Source organism: Microtus ochrogaster, chromosome 5, assembly GCF_000317375.1.
Source record: "Microtus ochrogaster isolate Prairie Vole_2 chromosome 5, MicOch1.0, whole genome shotgun sequence".
Lineage (NCBI taxonomy): Eukaryota > Metazoa > Chordata > Mammalia > Rodentia > Cricetidae > Microtus > Microtus ochrogaster.
Window position 1 is genome coordinate 50801714 of NC_022012.1, and position 3676 is coordinate 50805389.

The 3676-nt window shown below is 58.1% G+C and overlaps 1 protein-coding gene across 9 annotated transcripts in view; it reads right to left on the reverse strand.

Moving 5' to 3' along the window:
• Positions 1-3676, reverse strand: part of Lingo1 (leucine rich repeat and Ig domain containing 1) — a 163211-nt gene that overhangs the window by 13964 nt on the left and 145571 nt on the right. Inside the window, exon 1 of one of the 9 annotated variants that reach the window (XM_005347402.3) lies at positions 3270-3670. The exons of 7 other annotated variants lie outside the window; for them this stretch is intronic. In XM_005347402.3, coding sequence (XP_005347459.1) covers positions 3270-3275 — 6 coding nt within the window. In that variant the 5' untranslated portion in view covers positions 3276-3670. Of the gene's footprint in view, positions 1-3225; positions 3671-3676 lie in introns of those variants that run through there. One more of the 9 variants, XM_026779139.1, reaches the window with a different exon arrangement.

Genomic DNA, 3676 nt, shown 5'->3' on the forward strand with positions numbered 1-3676 from the left:
CCAGGCTGGTCTCGAACTCACAGAGATCCACCTGACTCTGCCTCCCAAGTGCTGGGATTAAAGGCGTGCGCCACCACCGCCCAGCTCCGAGTGCTGGGATTAAAGGCCTGTGCCACCTCACCCCCCACAGCGAGTACTACTTACAAACGCATGGATCAACAAATGAACAGGCTAGGCCTGGAACAGTGAGAACAGCCACCTCCCATGGTCAGAAGGAGAGCATGTTCGTGTGAACCCATGCCTGCAAGATGGGGGGCTTTGGAGAGGTCAGTCCACCCTGCTGGTTGTTTTCTCCGCTAGAAAACTAAATCTTGGCACTCCCTCCAAGGAGAAAACCGGAAGCAAATCTGATATGAACTGTGAGCAGCTAGCACTCATGAAGCACTCACGGCTCACTCCACACCGGTCTAAGTGCTCTGTGTGTAGTAGCACATTTAACTGTCACCGTCTCCATTGAGGGAGATACTATAGTTAACTCCACTTTATTGGAAAGGACATGGGGGCCCAGAGAGATAAATAAGTTCCCCAAAGCCACAGAACGAGGCAGTGGTGGAGCTGAAGCTTGAACCAGGCCTGTGACTGCAGAGTCCACTCTCACAGAGGAGCGATGCTGGAGAAGCTGAATGCTCGCTTGCTCGGCAGAAGCGCAATTGACCCGCACACTCAAGGGTATTCACTTAACCATTCATTCACATAAACAAAGGTCAGAATCAAGAATGCCTCAGGTGTGTTTGGAAATGACCCTGCCTTCTCAAAGCTTTCTTCAGAGAGTCTCCTCTCATTCTGGAAACCCCTGCTTCGCGTATCTCTGCAAAACCTCCAGTCACCCTCTTCTAAGAGCCTGACTGCATCAGCTCCCGCAAAGAACCGCCCTCCTTGAGAATCTGCCTTGGCTCTCCCCAGTCTCTACCTGGGACATCTTTAGCGCTTAGCTTGCCCTACCCATTCTTGCAGCTAAGGTCTCCAAGGCCCCTACAGGTTGTCCTTGCCAGGAGGTCCTAGGGCCTCGATATCTTGCCCATGCCCGGAGGTTTGCCTAGGTATTCAAGTTAATCAATAGGATCTAGGCAGGAGCCGAGCAGGCAGCTACCAGGATGTACAGAGTAAATGCATGAATGAATGGGCTGGCATGCCATCATGTGTAAATCAATGTGGGTACTTAGAGCAGCTAGGGGACGCTTCTTGAAGAAGAGAGCCCTTTGAAGAAGGATGCTAGACCAAGCCAAGGGAGGATACAGGCATATGGGGAAGAACTGGCAGGAAGAGAACCAAAATACGACCAGTGGTCATGTTCTGGGAGGGGAACCTGGAGCTGGAAAGTCACACAGAGAAAAGCCAGACAAAGGTCCTGCCCTCCCCACCCCACTCCCAGGGCCAGCCTTCTACTTTCACGAGCACCTAACAGAGGCTCAGCTGAGCCATCCTGGATACAGGTCCTGCTCAACTTTTTTTTTTCTTTGCTAAGCCAACAGCCCATTCAGGAGGAGGAGGAGGATAGTGACCCTCTAGAATTCTGAGTTAAAAAAAACCAAACAACTATCTAGTGTGGGAAACGTGTGTTTAGGGACAGGGACAGAAGAGATGAATCCCCAGGATCAAAGAGGACCGTGACAAGTAAAGCAGTCTTGCGGGATCCCTCCACCCACAAAGCATCAAACCTTAGCGCGCAGCACACACCCATCCCGTAAAAGCTGTTTCCTAAACCCGCATTTACTCCAGGTCTAGGGAGCCTCACAGTCTTGATGGAACCCTACTCAGGGCCATCTCACACTTCACCCAGGACTGGAGGAGGGGGCACAGAGACAAGAGCTCCATGGGGTCCTGTCCTTCTTTGGCTGAGTCTCCTCAAGGAGGCAGCTGGGTGTTGCCCTCAGATCTTGTAATACCATGCCCCCTTTTCCCTGGCACTTTCAGCGTGGCCCCAATGCCTTCTTCACCTTTCTGTCACCTCAGGCTTGCTTCCCAGCAAACCAGGTGCTAGCACCTTCCCAAAGGCTGAGGACTCTGCACCCCTCTTGGCCTACACAAGGACAAAGGGCCAGAAGCAGTGGAACACCCTTCCCCTCATCAGCAGCCCTCAGTGGGTCCAGGGAAGCCCCAGGTTCTCTGCCTGCTTGGTGGACTCCCCTGGCACCAAGGCCCCGCGCTGGAGTCGTTGGCATAATGGACAGCAGGGCTGAGCCCACAACCGAGAACCAGGAGAGCCGGGCGCCCTCTGGCTGCCCAAGCCCAGCCAAGGACTGGGGGGAAGGCTGGACTGGCAGAAAGGGGCTGGCCCAGATGGTCCTGCCCCCACCTCAGGCCTCTTGCACTCCCACCCACCAGGGCAGAGCAGTTCCCATCTTCCATGGGCCCTGGCCGCCACTCCACCCACCCACCACAGGGCCTTTGAGAACAAAGGGGAGGTGCCGCCACAAGAGCTGGTCAGGGGCTGGGCAGAGGCCCCAACAATAAGAGACCCAGGGGACTGCCCACCTGCCTGGTCCCACCCCTCCTCAAAGTGGGACCCACCTAGAGAGAAACATCTTCTGGGGTATCTCAAAGGGCAGGACGCCCAAAGCCCACCCAAATAGGGTGTGTTTGGGCACACACCGGAGGCTCCTTTCTCACCTCCCCCTTTTTAGCAGGCTTCCACTTCCCACCCATTTCCCTCGGAGTGAAAAGTGGGGCAGGAGGAGGTGAGAAGCCCAGCTTAAGGAAGACAAAGGGGAGCCCCGCAGGTTCCTGGGTCTTCCTCAACTGGACTCCCTCCCTCCCCTTTCTTCCCCTCTCCACCTTCCTTTCACCCGGGAGGAGCCAGAAAGGAACCAGAAAGAGGTTGGGAAGGCTCCCGAGGAGAGGGGGGCAATCCTAGCTGGAGCCTGAAGAGAAACTGCTCCCTAGTTGTGTCCCCAGACTTGGGGGTGTTAGCCAGGGCTGGGGAGGTGGCCTCTGGTCCACTGAAAGGGACTCGTTCAGGGCTAAGAGAGCATACCCTCCGGGTGACCAATGCCCAGAATGGGAGGGTGATTTAGGAATGAAACGGAGTGGATCTCTCCTTGACCACGGGTCCCAGTTTGCCAACCCGAGAGATCTGTAAGGGCCAGCGGAGGAAAAATGGGAAAATCATTTGAAACTTGAGGATCAGGCCTGTGACCCCAAAGGGGGTCTGGGTGATACAGGATGTCCTACATAGCCCCAGGGGGGTGAAGCCTGGGGTGGACAGCTGCTCCCAGAGGCACTCACCGCAGGGCTGCCGACTCGGGCTCGGCCACCGTGGAGGGGCTCACCTGCATCTCGGGCGCGCTGTCCGTCCGCTCTGCGCGGTCACCAATCGCATGTCTCTCTTGCCGGCGCGGCCCCAGCCCCAGCCCAGCCCCCCTCCTCCGTCTCCTCCTCCAACACCTCCGCCCGGTCCACGCGCCCTCGCAGGGCTGGCCGTCCGTCTGTCTGTCCTACGCGGGCGGGAGCCCAGCCAGCCCCGGGGCAGGAGCTCGGGAGTCGGGGGCGGAGGTCGCAGCCGAGGCGGGCTGAGGAGCTGGCGCGCTCAGGACGCTTGGCGCGGGCTCCGGGAGCCTAGCTCTGTCCCTCGGGCCGGCCGGGAGCCGCCGCCACGGCCTCTACCGCTGGGGCCGGGGTCGAGGCCGGGCGCTCTCCGCAGCGGGGCCGGGGCCAGGGCTGGGGTCGGTGGGCAGCT